We start from the raw sequence: 931 nt of genomic DNA, 5'->3' as shown, positions 1-931 counted from the left end.
CTCACCTCTCTTCCTCCTCCTCCTTCCACAGGTCAACCTCAACAGCATCAAGAGGTGTTTGCTCGTCAGCTATGACACAGAGACGCAGCTTCTCGATTTCAGGCATTAGTGAGTATCACACCCCTGATTTGGGGGGGGTCCCTGCACCCACTGTTCCAGCACTGACCTCTTCCTCCTCCTCCTCCTCGCAGCAGTGTGAAGGTCGTGCCCGTGGGCATGAGCAAAGGCCTGAAGAAGCTGCTGCAGGAGAAGTTCCCCAACATGAGCCGCCTGGAAGACATCAGCGAGCTGCTGGTGAAGTGCGTGGAGGGGCACCGAGGGGGACGAGGGTCCCAGAGGTGCCTTCTGGCCCGTCCCCAAACGCATTCCTCTCCCCCGGCAGAGACATCAACCTGTCGGAGAGCGAGGCTGAGCAGGATGGGACCCACAACGTCCTGGAGCTGCCGCAGGCGTACGCCGGCCGAGGCAACATGAAGGCGCAGCAAAGCGCCGTGCGCCTCACCGAGGTGGGTGACGGCGGTGATGCCGCAGTTGTCATCGCCCCGGGGACGCGATCGAGCCTGACCGGGGCTCTCCACATCCCCTCTTCCCCGTAGATCGGACCCCGCATGACCCTGCAGCTCATCAAGGTGGAGGAGGGCCTGGCGCAGGGCAACGTGCTCTACCACAGCTTCAGTAAGTGCCGCAAAACGCCATCCCCGTTAACGCGCAGGGGCTCATGCCGCGGCGTCTCACCCCCTTCTCCCCGCGTGCTTTCTTTTTTTTTAAGTCCACAAGATGGAGGAGGAGGTGAAGGAGATCCTGGCGCGGAAGGAGGCGAAGCTGAAGCTGAAAGCGGAGCGGCGGCAGAAGCAGGAGGCGGACGTGGAGCGCAAGCGGCGGCAGCGTGAGGCTCACAGGTGAGGGCAGCACACGGCAGCGGTGGGGTCTG

The 931-nt window shown here is 62.8% G+C and overlaps 1 protein-coding gene across 1 annotated transcript in view; it reads left to right on the top strand.

Annotated features, from left to right (window-relative positions):
- Positions 1 to 931, top strand: part of LOC104127488 (suppressor of SWI4 1 homolog) — a 6844-nt gene that overhangs the window by 2734 nt on the left and 3179 nt on the right. The window contains exons 5-9 of the mRNA XM_035895681.1: positions 32 to 108; positions 192 to 299; positions 383 to 506; positions 597 to 675; positions 770 to 899. Coding sequence (XP_035751574.1) covers positions 32 to 108; positions 192 to 299; positions 383 to 506; positions 597 to 675; positions 770 to 899 — 518 coding nt within the window. The remainder of the gene's footprint in view (positions 1 to 31; positions 109 to 191; positions 300 to 382; positions 507 to 596; positions 676 to 769; positions 900 to 931) is intronic.

The sequence above is a fragment of the Egretta garzetta genome, unplaced genomic scaffold (assembly GCF_000687185.1).
Source record: "Egretta garzetta isolate BGI_Z169 unplaced genomic scaffold, ASM68718v1 scaffold106, whole genome shotgun sequence".
NCBI classification, from domain to species: Eukaryota; Metazoa; Chordata; class Aves; order Pelecaniformes; family Ardeidae; genus Egretta; species Egretta garzetta.
This window is presented reverse-complemented; position numbering and strand designations above follow the sequence as displayed.